This window comes from Mustela nivalis (genome assembly GCF_964662115.1).
Source record: "Mustela nivalis genome assembly, contig: HAP1_SCAFFOLD_688, whole genome shotgun sequence".
Classification (NCBI taxonomy): Eukaryota; Metazoa; Chordata; class Mammalia; order Carnivora; family Mustelidae; genus Mustela; species Mustela nivalis.
The window spans coordinates 50,864-70,059 of NW_028135975.1; the positions used below are offsets into that span (position 1 = coordinate 50,864).

At 37.9% G+C, this 19,196-nt stretch overlaps 1 protein-coding gene across 1 annotated transcript in view; it reads left to right on the top strand.

Moving 5' to 3' along the window:
• Positions 1-11,765: 11,765 nt before the first annotated feature.
• Positions 11,766-19,196, top strand: part of LOC309857397 (phosphatidylinositol 3,4,5-trisphosphate 3-phosphatase TPTE2-like) — a gene marked incomplete at its 5' end in the record, with an annotated part of 53,085 nt that continues 45,654 nt past the window's right edge. Inside the window, 3 exons of the mRNA XM_082750111.1 lie at positions 11,766-11,834; positions 11,976-12,039; positions 12,982-13,046. Coding sequence (XP_082606237.1) covers positions 11,766-11,834; positions 11,976-12,039; positions 12,982-13,046 — 198 coding nt within the window. The remainder of the gene's footprint in view (positions 11,835-11,975; positions 12,040-12,981; positions 13,047-19,196) is intronic.

A 19,196-nucleotide genomic window follows, 5' to 3' on the forward strand; every position in this document is an offset into this window, starting at 1 on the left:
AATTTTTTTCAATTTATTTATTTTCAGAAAAACAGTATTCATTATTTTTTCACCACACCCAGTGCTCCATGCAATCCATGCCCTCTATAATACCCACCACCTGGTACCCTAACCTCCCACCCCCCCCCGCCACTTCAAACCCCTCAGATTGTTTTTCAGAGTCCATAGTCTCTCGTGATTCACCTCCCCTTCCAATTTACCCCAACTCCCTTCTCCTAACACCCCTTGTCCTCCATGATATTTGTTATGCTCCACAAATAAGTGAAACCATATGATAATTGACTCTCTCTGCTTGACTTATTTCACTCAGCATATTTTTTATTTATTTTCGGCATAATGGTATTCATTATTTTTTCACCACACCTAGTGCTCCATGCAATCCGTGCCCTCTATAATACCCACCACCTGGTACCCCAACCTCTCACCCACCCGCCAATTCAAACCCCTCAGATTGTTTTTTAGAGTCCATAGTCTCTCATGGTTCACCTCCCCTTCCAATTTCCCCCAACTCCCTTCTTCTCTCTAACTCCCCATGTCCTCCATGCTATTTGTTATGCTCCACAAATAAGTGAAACCATATGATAATTGACTCTCTCTGCTTGACTTATTTCACTCAGCATAATCTCTTCACGTCCCATCCATGTTGCTACAAAAAGTTGGGTATTCATCCTTTCTGATGGAGGCATAATACTCCATAGTGTATATGGACCACATCTTCCTTATCCATTCGTCCATTGAAGGGCATCTTGGTTCTTTCCACAGTTTGGCATCCATGGCCATTGCTGCTATAAACATTGGGGTTTTAAATTAAAAAATTAAAAGAAATTTTTTTCTTGTGATTGATTTCTGGTTTTGTACTATGTGGTTGGAAAAGATGCATGATATGATTTCAATCCTTTTGAATCCTTTGAGATTTGATTTCTGGCCTAACAGGTGATCTATTCTGGCGAATCTTCCAAAAATAATATGTATGCTGCTGTTCTAGGATGGAATGTTCTGAATCTATGTGTTAGGTCCCTCTAGTCCAATGTGTGATTTAAAACTACTGTTACCTTGTTAATTTTCTGTCTGGATGATCTATCCATTGATGTAAGTGGGATGTTAAAGTCCCCTACTATTATGTTATTACTCTCAAATTCTTACTTTATGTCTGTTAATAGTTGCTTTATGGATTTAGGTGCTCCTAGGTTGAGCACCTAATTGGTTATATTTTGATGCATACAATTATGCCTTCTTGTTGGTTTGTTCCCTTTATGTTTATGTCTCTGTCTCTTGTTACAGTCTTTGTTTAAAATCTGTTTTTCTGATCTAAGTATTGCTATCCTGGACTTTTGCTTCCATTTGCATAGTAAATGTTTTTCCATCCTCTCACTTTTAATCTACATGTCTTTAGATCTGAAATGAGTCTCTTGTAGGCACCATTTACAGATAGGTCTTGTGCTTATCCATTCAGTCACCCTGTGTCTTTTTATTAGAGCAGGTAGTCCGTTTGCCTTCTAAGTAATTATAAATAGGCATGTACTTACTGCCATTTTGTTACTTGTTTTATTTTTTATTCTTTTTAGATTTTATTTATTTGAGAGAGAGAGAGAGAGAGGAAGTGAGAGAGAGCATGAGCAGTGCCAGGGGAGAGGGATAAGCAGACTCCCATCTGAGCAGAGAGCCAGATGTGGGGCTTGATCTCAGGACCCTGAGATCATGACCCGAGCAGAAGGCAGATGCTTAACTGACTGAAACACCCAGGCGCCCCTTTGTTACTTGCTTTGTAGTTATTTTTGTAGCTCTTCTCTTGTTTTCTTCAGTTGTGGCTTAATGGTTCATAAAGTGATATGCTTGGATTCCTTTCTCTTTATTTTTTTGCATAATTACAGGTTTTTGATTTGTGGTTATCATTAGGTTCATGTCTAACATCTTTTGCATATGGCAGTCTATATTAAATTGATGGTAGCTTAAATTTGAACCCTTTCTAAAAGCACTATATTTTTACACCTCCCACCACATGTTATGTATGTGATGTCAGACTTTATATCCTTTTATTTTATGAATCCCTTGACTGATTTTTATAGGTGCAATTGATTTTACAGCATTTTGCTTTACCTCTATACTGGCTTTATAACTAATTTACTACTTATTATGTTTGTATTTATATGTGAAATATTTTCCTTTCATGATTTTCTAATTCTTTTTTTTTAATTTTTTATTTTTTATAAACATATATTTTTATCCCCAGGGGTACAGGTCTGTGAATCACCAGGTTTACACACTCCACAGCACTCACCAAAGCACATACCCTCCCCAATGTCTTGATAATGGCTTTTTCTTTCCACAAAAAGAATTTCCTTTAATGTTTCTTGTAAGACTGGTATAGTAGCAATGAACTCCTTTCACTTTTTTTTTTTTTGAAGAACTATTCATTTCTCCTTCTATCCTGAAAGAGAGCCTTGCTGAGTAGAGTGCTCTTAAGGGCAGGTTTTTTTCTTCTCAGCACTTTGAATATATTATGCCACTTCTGGCCTCAGAGTTTCAGCTGAAAAATCAGCTGATAGACTTATGGGGTTTCCCTTTTATGTAACTGCTTTATTTTTCACTTGCTGCTTTAAGTTAAAATCTCTTTACCACTACCTTCTACCTTTTTAATTGTTATGTATCTTGGTGTGGACCTCTATGTATTGACTTTATTGGGGGCTCTCTGTGTCTCCTGGATCTAGATGTCTGTTTCCATCCCCAAATTTGGGAAGTTTTCATCTGCAATTTCTTCAAATTTTGCCCCCTTTTCTTTCTGTTCCCCTTTTGGGATTTCTATAATGTGAATGTTAAGTTATTATGTTTGATGATTTTGCTGAGTTCCTATCCTATTCATATTTTGATTCTTTTGTATTGTTGTTTAGCTTGATTGCTTTCTGTTACTCTATGTTCCATCTTGCTGATTGATTCTTCTGCCTCCTATGCTCTATTTATTCCCTCTAGCATATTTTTAATTTTGGTTATTGAGTTCTTTACCTCTGGTTGGTTCTTTCTTATATTTTATAGCTCTTTTTTGAAGGTCTCCCTGAGGTCCCCCACTCTTTTTTTAAGTCCAGAAATTATCTTTATGACCATTGATTTGAGTTTTTTTTTTCTTTTAAATCAAGCATATTGCTTATCTCTGTCTCATTTTAGCTCTTTTGCTCTTGTTTTTTCCTGTCCTTTCATTTAGGACACATTTTTCTGTTTCCTCACTTTAACTAACTTCCTGTGTTTGTTTCTATGTATTAGGAAAGTCAGTTATGTCTCCTGACTTTGAAAGTAGGAACCTTATGAAGAGGTTCTGTGGTGCCTGTTTACCAGAAACAGGTGCTTCAGGGGTTTCTCCTATGTGGATTCCATGTACTCTACTGCTGTAGGTTAAGCCTCACTTTCCTTCAGTCCAGTTGGCTACAATGGCCTGTTGGCTACAATTTGCCTGTTGTAGGCTGGCTTAGGTCACTCTGCTGTCAAGGGGCCAGTCTGGGACTGCCGTGGACTTGCAGTTGGGTGGTATCAGCAGTCAGACAAGATGCCTGCCCTTAACTCATTTGCTGGGGCTGCAGTCACACTGAACTCAGGGCACTCTCCCTGTGCTGCTGAGAGGCTTTGGTTGGTAGGTGAGACCTGAAGACTAACGAGATATCAGCCTCCAACCCATCTACCAGAACTACAGTGACCCCAAACTGTTGTTTTATCTCCCTGTGCTGCCCCCTGGCAGGTTCTTGTTGACAGATGGGTCTGGCAATCTGAGCAGATGCCTGCCCTTATCTATCTGTTTGGGTGGCACACGCATTGATTGACAGGGCACCCTGCACTGCCAATTATAAGGTTCAGCTGTTGGGCCTACAGTAGAACTAGTGTGTGTAGTTATCTTCCCTTTACCTTCCATCCTTAGGGCAGGTGTCATTTTGAAGGCAGCCCCTCTAAGTTGGGCATGTTGGATGTGGCAGATCCACAGGAGAATACAAGGGTAGGGGACATGCTGTTGGCAGGGTAGCTGTAAAGTATTTTCACTGGTTCCTATAAGTGCCAGGCTATCTAGGCTAGGGAGGGGGCAAATGGCCCCATCAGCTCTTTTGTTCTTGGGGAAGTCTAAAGATCACTGCTCTCCAGCACATACTCTGAGATTAATAAATAAATCTCCTTCACTATACCCCAGATACTTTTCAAACTGCTGCTTCTATGCTTATCTCAGTGGGATTGCTTGTTTTTCTTGCTCCTTAAGGGCAGGGACTCAGTTTCCTATTGCCCTCTGGCTCTCTTAGAACTAAGCCCACTGATTTTTAAAGTACCCCGAATTAAGTCCTGCTGGTTGCACAAACTCACAAAGTTAAAGCCTACTGGCTTTCAAAGCCAAATGTTATGGGGCTTGTATTCTCATTGCATGTACCCCAAGTCTGGGGTAACTTCTCTGGAGTCTCCTTTTCTCTCTTTTCCATGTTTGTGGGGTCCCTCTTATTTGCAGTTAGTCTTAGCAGAAGTTTTGTTTCCCACTGTATCTCCACCCCACCTCCACTTTTCAGTGTGGCCTCCTCTCTATGATGACCTGTGGAAGGTCTCTTCTGTCAGTCTTCAGGTCATTTTCTGGGTTAGTTACACTGACACGGCTACTATATTGGAATGTCCAAGGGAAACTTAGGATCCTCTTACTCCATCACCTTCCCAGAAAAAAATAGGGAAATTAAAGCCTCCCTTTCATGCCTTGTGATTCTGTCAGGCATGGGTTCTGTATTGTCACTTTGTCAAGTAAATTATGAAATATTGTTACATTTCCTCACTACCCAGAGATCCACTCAGTGTGTGATCAGAAGGGTGTGTTTTAAGAAAATGGCAGCCTCAGGGCAATTACCCTCTTTTGACCAATCAGTTTTGTGTCCACATTAGCTTCAGTTTCCTAAGCCTGGGCAGAGGTGGTGACCGCAGTGGGGGGAGGGAGAATTTTCAGGCAGTGGGGAGCTCTTATATCTCAGGTTAGCCTAATAGCATTCATCAGTACTGAATTTTAGCAGGACCCAGTTCTATTCATCTGTTCACTCCATTGGCCAGTCTAATCTTGGGTGCAGGCTGTAAGAGCTGCTTTCACATTAATACTACTTGGGGTAAAATTTGGGTCCTGTGTTGTAGACTTCAGCAGGGCAATAACTTGCTCACCTTGTCTCCAGGCATAGCTGGAGGCTCCATCAAACAGACTTCTCCTCCTCCTGTTAATGGAAGGATCCTAGTCTCTAGGGTGTTTCTCCTTGAAAATGTATCTTACAGGGGCACCTGAGTGGATCAGTGTGTTAAGCCTCTGCCTTCAGCTCAGGTCATGATCTCAGGGTCCTGGGATCGAGCCCCGCATCAGGCTCTCTGCTCAGCAGGGAAACTGCTTCCCCCTCTCTCTGCCTGCCTCTCTGCCTACTTGTGATCTCCCTCTCTCTGTCATGTAAATAAAAAAAATAAAATTGTTAAAAAAATAAGAAAAAAGAAATGTATCTTCCTAAAATTCTGTATCTCCAAAGTGCACTTGCCACTCCAATGTGTTTCTCATTAATGATTAAGTATTGTGTTCCTGTGTGTCTTTTTTTCAAGAGATTAATGTTATAAGACAAGAGTATCATTTACTGAAGGGCTTTGTTTTACTGCTATGGAAACAGGTTTGGCCAAGGTTTGACGACTTGCACAGGATCCCACAGTTTATTAATGGGAGAGTTGGAACATTGATCTCTTCTACCCTGCCTTTCTGTCTCCATGTTATCTTGCTTTAGTTAATGAACCCAAATTTAATAATACCATAAACTTGGGACTGGGGCTTTACAGGCAATGGAAATATTACTAAACATAGTTTTGAGTTTTATTTGCATTTATTCTACATATGAAAGTTTTAAAATCATGAAGCAGAACATTGAAAATCTTGGTAAAGAACATTTTGTTGTGAAACTTTGGAAGAACTTTCAAACTATATTGTCCTTTGTTATTGGGTAAATTTATATTATGTATTAGAAGAAATCTGTGATATACTTGAAACTCTGGAATTTAATTTCTACTTCTTTTTGCAGCAGCATTATTAGTAGAATTTTGTACTCACTGGTATCATCACTCACGTTCAGGTATGTGAAACCCTAGAAAAGGAGATAATTACACATATCGTTAAATTTGTTTTTTAATTTCTTTTCAGCATAACAATATTCACTGTTTTGCATCACACCCAGTGCTCCATGCAATACGTGCCCTCCTTAATACCTGCCACCAGGCTCCCCCAACCTCCCACCCCCTGCCCCTTCAAAACCCTCAGGTTGCTTTTTCAGAGTCCATAGTCTCTCATGGTTCACCGCCCCTTCCAATTTCCCTCAACTCCCTTCTCCTCTCCATCTCCCCATGTCCTCCATGTTATTTGTTATGCTCCGCAAATAAGTGAAACCATAGGATAATTGACTCTCTCTGCTTGACTTAGCATTAAATATTTTTAATAATAAAGTACCTCAGGGGGGCACATTTTCACTGTCAATATGTTGCTAAAAAGTCCTTGTGCCTCATTTAATGTAATTTGTCTTGAAATTTTAGTTTAAGCTGAACATTAAGAATTGCAAAGAAATGGTATTTAAGCCTGATAATAACATATTAGTATATTTTTTCTACCTGTAAAAGTAAATTAATGAAGGATGCTTTTTAAAATCCAAGTGTTTGTATTAAACACTTTATTTGTCTAGAAGTACTCCTAATCCTGGAAACATTCTACTTGGACTTCTCTATGTGACTGTAAGATTTCCGGCCACTATATAGAGTCACGCAAAATACTTGCTTTCTTTTAAATGTATTTAAAATTAAAATTTATTTTTAATTTTTATTATGTTCAGTTAGTCACCATATAGTACAAAAATTATTAAAAATTTATAATATTTCAATTTGCATTGGAATTATAAAAAAGTATTTTGAGGACTAATACATTTATCTTCATAGATTATACAAGTAGTGTAATCAGCTTATGAAGAATGTGTTTAGAATATATGAAAGCAAGATTTAGGAAGTACTTTAGAGTTCAATCATGTATGTATTTATGGAACTGAATTCCTTCCCATGTGCCCAGCACTGTGCTAGAAGCATCTATTAATATATAATCTCACTGATAAAATCTCTTACTAGTCAAAGTGGACTTTTAAGGGCATGTTAGTCATGCTCTCACTTGGTTTTTATTGCTAAATTTGTGAAAGTTAGCAATACAAATGAGATTCTATCTATTATGAGATATTGGTAGAAGCCCCTTAAAAAAATTTCGCATTTAAGCTGACTTTACACGTTGAGACATGTAATTTTAATTCAGGTTGCCTGTGCTATCTTGAAGCATTAATCTGATGTGTCCTTTGTAAAAGGGCATGATAACATGAAATGTTGGTATGGGAATTTTAATTCTCTAACAATTGCTTCCATTGGGTAAAAACTTAGTAATTGTTTTGAGATTCTAAGGCAACACAGTATTCTGTACCAGTGGACAATTTAATCCCAAGTGACATTTTGGTATATATCATTGGCCTAAATGTATTCTAAGTTTAAGAGTAAAAAACACTTTATCTTTATTCTGTTTCTCTGTTGTAGAATATTTGGAATTATGCTCGTCTTTGTGGATCTGTCTCTCATCATTACAGACCTGATTGTCGCTAATAGCACAACATATATTCCTTTGGAATATCATTCAATTTCTTTAGCTATTGCTTTATTTTTTTTGATGGATGTTCTTCTTTGAGCATATGTAGAAGGGTAAGTTTGATTAATTGTTTAAAAGCATGTGAAGCTATTTTGTACTGCTATGAGCAACATCCCAAAATAATTACCAAGGCAACCCAACAAATGTGTCCCTCTTTATCAAAGTATTTCTCCTCAATGCAAATGATGGGTATTAATCCTTTCTTATGGCCGAGTAATATTCCATTGTATACATGGATTGACATGGATGGAACTGGAACGGATTATGCTAAGTGAAATAAGTCGAGCAGAGAAAGACAATTATGATATAGTTTTCCTTATATGTGGAACATAAGGAATAGCATGGAGGACATTAGGAGAAGGAAGGAAAAATGAAGGGGGTGGAATCAGAGCAGGAGACAAGCAATGAAAGACTATGGGCTCTGGGAAACAAACTGAGGGTTTCAGAGGGAAGAGGTTAGGGTTGTTTTAGTCTGATGATGGGTATTAAGGAGGGCATATATTGCAATGAACACTGGATGTTATATGCAAATAATGAACCATGGAACACTAGATCAATAACTAAGAAAAAGAAATGTAAAAAGAAAAGAAAAACTATTCCCCTTGGAGGAATGGTCAACAAGAAAACAATCCAAATTCTAATTTCTTTTGGATTGGGTTTTAGTATTATTGTTGCAGCTGGCACTCTAGTTTCCAACAATATGTTGTAGATCCTTCAACAGGTAAAGATTAAAGAGATTGCAAAGTGGGTCCAGGCAACTATTGTGTCTCTGTGTGCACATTATTAAGAGGAAAATGTGTGTGAGCTATGAATATAAATCTCAACAAGAGTTGAATCTAAATAAAATCTGACAGTGTATCAATACTAGATAATAGGTCATGAACAATCACCTACCTCGGGTTGAAAGAATATTTATGTTGAAGTACATTAAGAGATCTGTGGCATGCTCATCCCATCAGTAAAGCTTGGTGGTCAGGCAGCAGCTGATTTTCTTTGCTTGCTGGATTTATGAAAAGGTGAACGAAGCGGGCCAAGCCCTGGAAGATGTCAACAGTGAGAGTCAGGGACTAATTCCCCAGTCTCATTTCATGTAGAGCATTTCAGAAGGCTACTTGTCTCCTTTTCTGCTGAACTTCTATCCTCCTACTTCAGAACCAAGGACAGTTTTTACCCCTAGGTTATTCAGAGCCTTAGAGGAGCTACCCCTGAATTCAAAGAAGAGTTCCTTGGAGCACCAGTGCTCCTGGCTAAAGGAGCCAGTGTTGGGGAGAAAGGCAAAGTGGTTAGAAGTTCAACTTTTACAGGGGAAATCCCAGCCTACAGGGATTCTACTGTAGGCACAAAGCCAGAGTTTGCAAACCAAATTACTGGACTGCACAATCCTCACAGCCCACTTGCTCTAAGGCTGTGACACATTTAGCTTCTGTTGCTCAGTAATATTGCCAAACAGCCCACCTTTCTCACCCAATGCATGAAGGTATTGCTTGCCTCTTATTCAATGGTTTGGTTCTATCTCTTACCATACTTAAGTTGCCATATTAATGCTTTTGTCACTTGTATTTATAAAATAAGATACAATTTGGATGTTTTCCTCCTTAATCTAGTCTAGTATGCATTTTAAAGAATCCATTAAACTAGAATTGTTAATGGAATAAGTCAAATAATTTGTTTTTAAAATATCTTTATTTCTTTGGGACATCACACATTAATATTTTCTGTTTTATACTACAGGATAAAATACTATTTTTCTGATGCACTTAACTTTTTGGATGCTGTCATTATTGTAATGACTCTATTGATTGATATTATTTATATGTTTTTTGACTTTAAGTCTCTTCAAACTACCCCCAGGTAAGATATTTATGTTTATTTCTCTTAAAGTTTAATTTCTTTTCTTTTTGGGGGGCGGGGGTCTTTTTCTGTATTTTTCCTTTTGTATAATCTTTTGAAGTCTGAATGTGCTGATCCTGAACCAAATAAGCTACCAAAAGTGAATATTTAGACAAATTTCCACATACTTAGACACTAAAAGATAGTTGTATTTAGGGAAGAGTGAAGGGTATACAGATTAAGTACCTTTAGCTGAATAAAGAACATGGAGCCTCCAAAGAAGAAATTTGGGACTTTGCCTCTTGTACTCACTTGAGCTTCTCTACATTTTGAAATTCCCACTGAGGTTTAAGAGGTTATTGCCTTTGTTCTCCTCTAGGATTTTGATGAATTCCTATCTCACATTTATGTCTTTCATCCATTTTGAGTTTATCTTTGTGTATGGTGTAAGGAAATGATCCAGTTTCATTCTGCATGTGGCTGTCCAACTTTCCTAGTACCATTTATTGAAAAGATGTTTCTTTCCCATTGGAGATTCTTTCCTGCTTTTTCAAAAATTGGTTGATCCTAGAGTTAAGGGTCCATTAAAAAAAAGATTTTATTTATTTATTTGACAGACAAAGATCACAAGTAGACAGAGTGGCAGGCAGAGAGGGGGGGGGGAGGAAGCAGGCTCCCTGCTGAGCAGAGAGCCAGATGCGGGACTCAGTCCCAGGACCCTGAGATCATGACCTGAGCCAAAGGCAGCAGCTTAACCCACTGAGCCCTTAAGGGTCCATTTTTGGGCTTTCTATTCCATTGATCTATGTGTCTATTTTTGTGTTAGTACCATGCTGTTTTGATGATCACAACTTTGTAATACAGCTTGAAGCCAGGCATTGTGATACTCCCAATGGGCATTAAGGAGGGCATGTGATGTGATGAGCACTGGGTATTTTAGGCAACTAATGAATCCTTGAACATTGCATCAAAAACTAATGATGTATTATATCTTGGCTAGTTGAACTTAAATTTAAAAAAGAAATTCCCACTGAATTCCCATTGAGCTTCAATTACAAGTTCCTTACACATGAAATCCCTGGGTTTTTCCTGTAACCAAGAGAGCACTAGTTTGAACATATCCAAAATTTGGGTGACTCCCAAGATTTCTCTCAGAAAGAACAAATGGAACAGAAAGCAAGGTGACATCGGTAAAATCATGGTAGTGGAATTTTGCAGTAAAGCTAAAATGAAGAAAGCCGAGGCAACATTAGAACTGTTTAGGTATCAGGGAACTAAAATGTGTATGAGAGACTGAAAATGTCCCCCTCTCCCCTGCTTTTCCTTTTGCTACAGTAGAAATGAAGAAAAGGAACATGTATATTGAGCTATAGATGTAGGGTGGCTCACTCATTAGTCCCAACATCTTGATCCTTTCTGTAGCCCAACAGCTTAGGATTCAATTCATGTCCCAGTAAAATGTGATGTCTATCATAGGCTTTTGGAGTTGTTTTAAAATAACTAGATCCAGTATGGTCCTCTGACTGGCAACCTCAGTATCACCAAAGAACTTGCTATAAATGCAAGAGGAAAACCATCTCAGGTCCTACTCCAGACCTACTGAATCATATGCACACTCAAGTTAAAGAAGACATATTCAAACCATCCAGTTCTCTGCCATCATGTTTTTTTCTGGTGGTAGGAGAGCCACCAGCTAGCACACTTGGGAAATATCTTGATCTGCTGCCTGCCTGATAATGGGTTAGCAGCTGTAGTGAGCCTCATTACTGATGGGAAATACACAGGTGAACAAGAACCATTTTGACAGAAGAAAGTTTTGATGTGAAAATGATGGGGAAATACTCATCTTAAATCACAAAAGTTCAATCCGCAAATTCTAAGTCTATCATATAACTATTTTTCTCCCCCAGAGTTTCTCAACCTCTGCACTACGGGTACTTTGGACCAGAGTTCTTTTGTTATAAGGGCTGTCCTGTGCATTGGTGTTTAGTAGCATTCCTGGCTTCTACCCACTACCTACAAGTAGCATGCCCTCATACAGTGTGACAACCAAAAATATCCCCAGACATGGCCAAGTATCCTATAGGGGGGTGGTTAGGAGACTTGGTTAGGGGGTGTGTGTGCAAAATCACCCCTGGTTAAGAACTACAGCTCTAGGCTTGATCCATATTGACAAAATCCTATTTCTAAAGCAAAAATGAATCTCTTTACTGTTAGATTGACTATTTTCTTTCGACCTCTATGACTTGTCATTCTTGTAAGAGTTTTTCATCTGGCTCATCAAAAGAGACATCTTGAACAGCTGGCCAGAAGGATGGTAAGCAGACAAAATATGTTTATGATTCAGAATATGTTTGCTTCAGGAAATACTGACAAGAGTTTTAGATAACTATATAATAATCTTTATTTTTATGATGATTTTTCATCTCATAAGTTAATGATTGTTTTCAACTCTCAGGTTTCAGGAAACAAACGTTGGTTCAGGAAGGATGGATTTGACCTAGACCTCACTTATATTACCGGTTTGTAAAGTTTAACTGTTGATTTACTTGTATTAACATCAAATATTTCTGGTGTGTGAGTAAATATGTTCATCTTGTTCTTGCTTTGTCTGAGCCATGTTCTTTCAAAGCATTCTTTATTCATGAAGACATGAGCCACTATGGTGGCACAACATATTTGTAGTTTATCCCTGACAATGGAAAACCTGCATTGTCCTCTCAAATCAGGGCTGCTTGGTTACCTTCCAGGAAATTGAATGGATTTCCAGTTAGCTCCGTTTGTTTGGTTTGGAATTTGAGTTCTAGTATTTTTCTGGGGTACAAGGATTTCAGAAAGACCTGTTCCATTCCAGAAACTGTGGAGAATAAGAGATCTCAGTTTTCTGAGTCAGGAACTCTGGAAGGCACCCTGAGAGTTCCCACCATTGCTGGAACCCAGATTTCTCATTTTTTTTTTTTTTTGTTATCTACTTAGGAAATAAATTCTCACCACTGGTCAACACAAATCTGTCCCATATGGTGGGAACCAGCTGAGTCTTAAGAACACTGTGTGAGGGGGCGCCTGGGTGGCTCAGTGGGTTAAGCCGCTGCCTTCGGCTCAGGTCATGATCTCAGGGTCCTGGGATCGAGTCCCACATCGGGCTCTCTGCTCAGCAGGGAGCCTGCTTCCTCCTCTCTCTCTCTCTCTCTCTGCCTGCCTCTCTGCCTACTTGTGATCTTTCTCTGTCAAATAAAAAAAAATTTAAATAAAAAAAAAAGAACACTGTGTGAGTTTAATGGTCATTATAGCAGATAATTTAATATGTTTTCTTGATTATACTGAGAAGTAGCTTTTTTCTCCATCATTCTTAATCCAGAAAGTTCTTTTTTATGTAAAAGGAGTCCAATTGTATATAAGTTAAGTTCTCATATATTGTTTCACTTTATAATGACATTCATAGTAGTGACTATTTTGGCTTACAGAGCGTATCATTGGCATGTCATTCCCATCTTCAGGAAAGGAGTCTTTCTATAGGAATCCCATTGAGGTAAGTGTATTTAACAAGTGCTCATAATTCTCAGTAAACATAGACTGTGGAGTCATAAGTTTAATATTGGCCCAGAGATGGCAGTGTTCCAAAAATTTACTCTTTCCGGTAAAGAATTATAATGGACTGAGAACAATTAGTTTTTGCTGTGTAATGGACCACCCAAAAAATTAGGGGCTTATAACACCAACCATTTACTTCGTTTATGATAATGTGGCTTTTGAATTTAGGTTGGGCTTGACTGGGTGGTTCTGCTGATCAGGGACAAATTTGACTAATCACAGCCAGGCTGATGCATACATCTGCAGGTAGCTACTTGGCATCTGAGGATTGGCTATTCTAAAATGGTGTGGTTGGAGAAGTACCTGGGTGGCACAGTTACTTAAGGATCCAACTCTTGATTTTGGTTCAAGTCATGATCTTAGGGTCATGAGATTGAGCCCAGTGTTGGGCTCCACACGCTCAGCACAAATTCTGCTTGAGGTTATTTTCCCTCTTCCTTTGCCCCTCTCCCTGCTCACTCACACTCATGTACTTTAAATAAATAAGTAAAATCTTAAAAACAAACAAACCAATAAATAAATAAATAAATGGGATGGTTGGATGTCTCCATGTGATGTCTCATGCTCCAACAGACTAGTTCAGGCTTGTTCATGTGGTAGCAGTGGCAAAGGTCCCACAAACAGCAAGCAAAAGAATACAGAGGCCTTGACAGCCCAGGTTCAAACTACTATAATGTGGCTTCTATGTCATTCTGTGGTACAAAGAAAATTTACAATTCAGTCCAGACTCAAGGAGTAGAACAGACTGCATCTCTTGATGGCAGGAATTGCAATAAATTATGGTCATTTTTATAGTCTTATCATAAGAGAAAAGGATGAGAATTCTTTAAATAAAATAAATGTTCTTAGGTTTTAAGTTATAGTGGAAGCATACTGCCTTAGATTCTGTGGATTAAGTTATTTCACCCTTCCATGAAGATGACAACAAAGACGAGGAAGCCACTGCCCCTTTTAAGCCCAAAGCCAAGTCAAAGGCTTAGAAGATCAAGAAAGTGCTGCTTTCTTGAAAGTCATCCACGGTCATCAAAAACAATCGGCAGATCACCTACATTCTGATGTTGTATATCTGAAGGCAGCCCAAATATCCTCAAAAGAACACCCCCAGAAGGTGGGGTTATGGACATTGGGGAGGGTATGTGTTATGGTGAGAGCTGTGAAGTGTGTAAACCTGGTGATTCACAGACCTGTACCCCTGGGGATAAAAATATATGTTTATAAAAAATAAAAAATTATATTAAAAAAATATATAAAATAAAAAATTAAAAAAAAAAGAACACCCCCCCCCAAGGAGAAACAAACTTGACCACTGTGCCATCATCAATTTCCCCTGATTATGGAGTCAGCCATGAAGTAAATAGAAAACAATAACACACTTGTGTTCACTGTGGAGTCAAAGCCAACAAGCACGAGATCAAACAGGCTGTGAAGAAGCTCTAGGACATTGATGTGGCCAAGGTCAACACCCTTATCAAGCCTGATAGAAGAAGGCATGTATTTCATGGGCTCCTGACTGTGATACTTTGGATGTTGCCAACAAAATTGAGATCATCTAAACTGAGTCCCGCTGGCTAAATCTAATTTCTTTTACCATAACTAATAAATTATTAATTCAAACATAAAATGATGTTTAATATGAAATTCCAGTTAAAAGCCATCATTTAAGAAGTTTGCATATGCTATATATTAGTATAATTTATATTATTATATCAATATGATATAATTATGTATATGTCTGCATATAAGTCTACACATAAACATGCATATATTATTATGCTTTTGTTGGGGCATAACAAATACTATAAATTGCTCTAATCTTAAGTGGCTCTTGATGAAATTATATATAGGTTATATATGCATTTAACCAACATCCCTATCAATATATGGAACATTTCTTGCTCTTTCTTAGTCAATATCCCAACACACTGGAGGTAATTATTAGTAAAAGTAAAAATTAAAATTAGTAAAAAGTAAAAATTAGTTCTACTTTTTCTTGAATTTCACATAAGTGGAATCATATAATACATCTTTTTTTTTTTTAAAGATTTTATTTATTTATCAGAGAGAGAGATGGGGAGAGAGCGAGCACAGGCAGACAGAATGGCAGGCAGAGGCAGAGGGAGAAGCAGGCTCCCTGCTGAGCAAGGAGCCCGATGTGGGACTCGATCCCAGGACGCTGGGATCATGACCTGAGCCGAAGGCAGCTGCTTAACCAACTGAGCCACTCAGGCGTCCCTATAATACATCTTTTTTGACTGACATTTTAATTCCCCAAATCTGAGATTCCTTCAATATTGTTGTACAGTTCTTACAACATTTACATATTTTTTTTAAATTTTTTATTTTTTATAAACATATATTTTTATCCCCAGGGGTACAGGTCTGTATCTGTTCTTATCAGTTTAACAACATTTACATATTTATTACTTGTGATAACTTTAGTATTTACTGCTATCTAAAATTCTATATTAAAAGCCCTAGTATTTAGGGGTACCTGGATGGTTCTGTTGGTTAAGCAGCTGCTATCAGCTCAGGTCAAGATCTTGGAGTCCTGGGATCAAGCACTGTGTTGTGCTCCATGTTCAGTAGGGAGCCTTCTTCTCCCTCTGCTCATGCTTACATGCTCTCCCTCTCTCTCTGTCTCTCTCAAATAGGTAAATAAAATATTTATTATTATTTTTTAAAAAGCCCTGTTTACAAACAAGCTTTCTATTTACATACAGGGATCATACAATTATACACCACTTCATGAAGACAGTGAAGGTGTTACATTCTATAACATCTACTTTACAGAAATTTTTAAAAAATCAAAAGATACAGCTGAAGAAACAGGTATAAATTTGGGGGCTAGTAATTTTTATAGGGAAGTTGTACAAGTCACATGACTTTTAAATATGTGAATTAAAAATCATGCATTTGGGGTAGTCATTATGCTTTGTGTTGAAATAAAAAAAGAACACTGGCTGTTAAAGAATCATGTTAAAAAATATTTAATGCACTTCAAAATGTTGTACAAATTATTGTGGTTTATATGCACCCCTAAACCTTTAGTCATCTAGTTCAAGTATATCACTAAAGTGATACATTAATTCTTCCAGTACAATGGCATATTTCATTCTATTGACCATTGCATACTCTAGAATATTTTAGAAAAAAATGTGTAATATTCACAAATATTCTGAAAAACAAGCAGTGCAGTGAACCTGCCTAGTGCTTCTGAGATGGTCTCATGTCAGCTTAATAAGTATTCATTCTATAAAATAATAAGCTAATGTTTGAATAATTGCCAAGACAAAAAATATTTTCTCAAAAATCATGAAGTCTTTTTATCAAGCACCACAAAAGGAGATAGAAGAATTTTAGTTTGAACAGATCTCTTGGACTGTGCTTAACCTGGAACTTTAGCTTAGTTTCCAAGATTTCAGAAGGACCAGATCTTGAATTACAGACAGACTCCAATCAAAAAGTTTTGGCTGTTGGGCTTTTTCCATGATTTGGCTGTTGACCATTGACTGATGATGGATAAAGAAGGTGTGTGCTATAGATATATAATGGAATATTACTCAGCCATCAAAAATGATGAAATCTTGCCATTTACAACAATGTGGATGGAACCAGAGTGTATTATGCTAAATGAAATGTTAGAGAAAGACAAATATATGATTTCAATTTTGTGTGGAATTTAAGAAACAAAGCATGAACATAGGGGAAATGGAGGAAAAATAAGATTAAAAAAAAACAGGGGTGCCTGGGTGGCTCAGTGGGTTAAGCCTCTGCTTTCAGCTCAGGTCATGATCTCAGGGTACTGGGATCAAGTCCTGTGTTGGACTCTCTGCTTGTCAGGGAGCCTGTTTCCTCTTCTCTCTCTCTGCCTACTTGTGATCTCGCTCTGTCAAATAAATAAATAAAATCTTTTAAAAAATGGGGAGGTAAACTATGAGAGACTCTGTGTTCAAAGAACAAACTCAGGGTTGCTGGAGGGGATGTGGAGTAGGGGATGGGTTAAATGGGTGATGGGCATTAAAGAAGGCACTTGTGGGGATAAGCATGGGGTGTTAAATATAAGTAATAGGAGTGCCTGGGTGGCTCAGTGGGTTAAAGTCTCTGCCTTCAACTTGGGTCATGATCCCAGGGTCCTGGGATCGAGCCCTGCATCAGGCTCTCTGCTCAGCAGGGAGCCTGCTTCCTCCTCCCTCTCTGCCTGTTTCTCTGCCTACTTGTGATCTCCGTCTGTCAAATAAATAAAATCTGGGCGCCTGGGTGGCTCAGTGGGTTAAGCCGCTGCCTTCGGCTCAGGTCATGATCTCAGGGTCCTGGAATCGAGTTCCACATCGGGCTATCTGCTCAGCAGGGAGCCTGTTTCCTCCTCTCTCTCTCTCTGCCTGCCTCTCTGCCTACTTGTGATCTCTCTCTGTCAAATAAATAAATAAAATCTTAAAAAAAAATAAAATCTTAAATTAAATAAATAAATAAATAAATAAAAGTGATGAATCACTGAATTCTACTCCTGAAACCAGTACTACACTATATGTTAACTAACTTGAATTTAAATAAAAAATAAAAATAAAAAATGCTCGACTTTACAACAGTGTGAAAGTGATAAGCATTCAGTAGACCTCACACTTTGAAATTTGAAGTTTGATCTTTTCCCAGGCTAATGATCTGCTGTGCAATTATTTTCATCAGCTGCAGTTCCCAGCAGCTATGTGATCATGAGCGTGTACAGTTGATACCCTGACAACAATTGTGTGTCTGTATAGCCATGTTTGTTTTTTCTACTCAGTGCAGTATTCAATATATTACATGAGACATTCAACACTTTACTACAAAATAGACTTCCGATCAGATGATTTTGTCCAACTATAGGATAATGTGTTTTTGAGCACAATTAAGGTGTAGACTAGGCTGCTTTGTTTTGTTGACAGTTTCCTTTGCTGTGCAGGAGACTTTTATCTTGATGAGTCCCAAAAGTTCATTTTTGCTTTTGTTTCCCTTGACTTTGGAGATGTGTCTTGAAAGAAGTTGCTATGGATGATGTCGAAGAGGGTTACACTGCCTGTATTCTTCTCTAGGATTTTGATGGATCCCTGCCAATGTTGAAGTCTTTCATCCATTTAGAGTTTATCTTTGTGTATGGTATAAGACAATGGTTAAGTTTCATTCTTCTGTACATAGCTGTCCAAGTTTCCCAGCACCATTTATTGAAGAGACTGTCTTTTTTTCCACGGATATTTTTTCCTGCTTTGTTGAAGATTAGTTGACCATAGAGTTGAGGGTCCATATCTGGGCTCTCTACTCTGTTCTGTTGTTCTATGTGTCTGTTTTTGTGCCAGTCCCATGCTGTGTTGGTGATCACAGCTTTGTAATAAAGCTTGAAATCAGGCTATGTGATGCCCCTAGCTTCATTTTTCTTTTTCAACATTTCCTTGGTGGTTCGAGATCTTCTCTGGTTCCATACAAATTTTAGGATTGTTTGTCCCAGTACTTTGAAAAATACCTTTGGCATTTTGGCATTGGAGGTATAGATTGTTCTGGGCAGCCTAGATATTTTAACAATGTTTATTCTTCCAATCCATGAGCATGGAATGTTTTTCCATCTTTTGTGTCTTCTTCAATTTCTTTCATGAGTGTTCTGTAGTTCCTTGAGTACAGATCCTTTACCTCTTTGGTTAGGTTTATTCGCAGGTATCATATGGTTGTTGGTGCTATAGTAAATGGAATTGATTCTCTTATTTCCCTTTCTATATTTTCATTGTTAGTGTAGAAGAAAGCAACGGATTTCTGCACATTGATTTTGTATCCTTCCATATTACTGAATTTCTGTATGAATTCTAGTAATTTTGGAGTAGAGACTTTTGGGTTTTTCATGTCATCTATGAAGAGAGAGAGTTTGACGTCAGAAGATATTTGTAAATGACATTATAGATAAAGGACTGGTATCCAAGATGTATGAAGAACTTCTTAACCTCAACCCCCAAAAAACCAATTAAGTCAAAAAATGGGCAGAAGACATGAACAGATGCTTCTCCAAAGAAGACATACGAATGTCTAACAGACACATGAAAAAAAGTTCAATATCATTAGCCATCAA